At 43.5% G+C, this 1,229-nt stretch overlaps 1 protein-coding gene across 1 annotated transcript; it reads right to left on the bottom strand.

Moving 5' to 3' along the window:
- Nucleotides 1–346: 346 nt before the first annotated feature.
- Nucleotides 347–883, bottom strand: LOC129083479 (peptidyl-prolyl cis-trans isomerase A-like). The gene has a single exon (XM_054589322.1). It carries the CDS (start codon nt 850–852, stop codon nt 358–360), a length of 495 nt encoding a protein of 164 aa, XP_054445297.1. The 5' UTR covers nt 853–883; the 3' UTR covers nt 347–357.
- Between the last annotated feature and the right edge of the window lie 346 nt (nt 884–1,229).

Below are 1,229 nucleotides of genomic sequence, written 5' to 3'. Positions count from 1 at the left end.
ACAAGAGAAATAGAGCCTCAGAGTCTGTGTGTTTAATTACTGCAGTACAACTTAACCTATCTTGACAGACACAGTCTTCCCTCTTAAAAAAAAATCCTTCCTAAGATTCTGCTTACATTCTCTGATAATTCATTTATATTTTTTGACAGACAACTGTTTAGTTTTTATTTCATAATCATAAACTTGACTCTGCAATCCAGCTAGACTTGGAACGGGTAAGGAAAACACGGAACCCAATGAACTGTGGCGAGAGCATGAAGATTATAGAACATTCCAAGCAGGTGGGGGTGAAGGAGTGCTCTCCTGAGCTATAGAAGGAATGGTCTGGTGGTTAAGATGAAACACAAGCCGAATGTATTAGAGTTGTCCACAGTCAGTGATGGTGATCTTCTTGCTGGTCTTGCCATTCCTGGATCCAAAGCGCTCCATGGCTGTCACAACGTCCATGCCGTCTGTCACCTGGCCGAAGAGCACATGCTTGCCGTCCAGCCACTCAGTCTTGGCAGTGCAGATGAAAAACTGGGAACCGTTTGTGTTGGGTCCAGCATTTGCCATGGACAAGGTGCCAGGACCTGTGTGCTTCAGGATGAAATTCTCATCATCAAATTTCTCCCCGCAGATGGACTTGCCGCCTGTGCCGTTGCGGTATGTTAAGTCTCCACCCTGGCACATAAATCCCGGAATAATTCTGTGAAAGCAGGAACATTTATAACCAAGTCCTTTCTCCCCAGTGCTCAGAGCACGAAAGTTTTCTGCTGTCTTTGGAACTTTGTCTGCAAACAACTCGAAGGAGATGCGGCCCAAGGGCTCGCCGTCGGCAGCGATGTTGAAGAACACGGTGGGGTTGACCATGGCTGGGCGCGGGAAGAACCGAGGCGTTGGCGGCATCCGCAAGACCCTCTTATAATTCATTTATTCCTCGCTTAACAACTAATAGTCTTGAAAAAAAAACTTCATTAACTTTTTAACTTCTCTTTGATTCCTTGTCCCTCTTAAATAATTTCTGACCTCACCTCTTCATTAGGACCATTCTTGTTAAAATGCAAATGATCTCTTCATTTTCAAATCCAGTGGGTAGATTTATTACCTCACTTGACTTCATGCAGCATGTAGCACTGTTGACCTTTAGAAACTTTTTATGATACCATTCACTTCTCTTACTTCTCTTTCTTTTCCCTCGATGTTATGTAAGTATTTTTTTTATAACATTGTGGAAGCTCCCCTCAATT

This window comes from Pteronotus mesoamericanus, unplaced genomic scaffold (assembly GCF_021234165.1).
Source record: "Pteronotus mesoamericanus isolate MK-2021 breed Mesoamerican mustached bat unplaced genomic scaffold, CSHL_Meso_final scaffold_167, whole genome shotgun sequence".
Lineage (NCBI taxonomy): Eukaryota > Metazoa > Chordata > Mammalia > Chiroptera > Mormoopidae > Pteronotus > Pteronotus mesoamericanus.
This window is presented reverse-complemented; position numbering and strand designations above follow the sequence as displayed.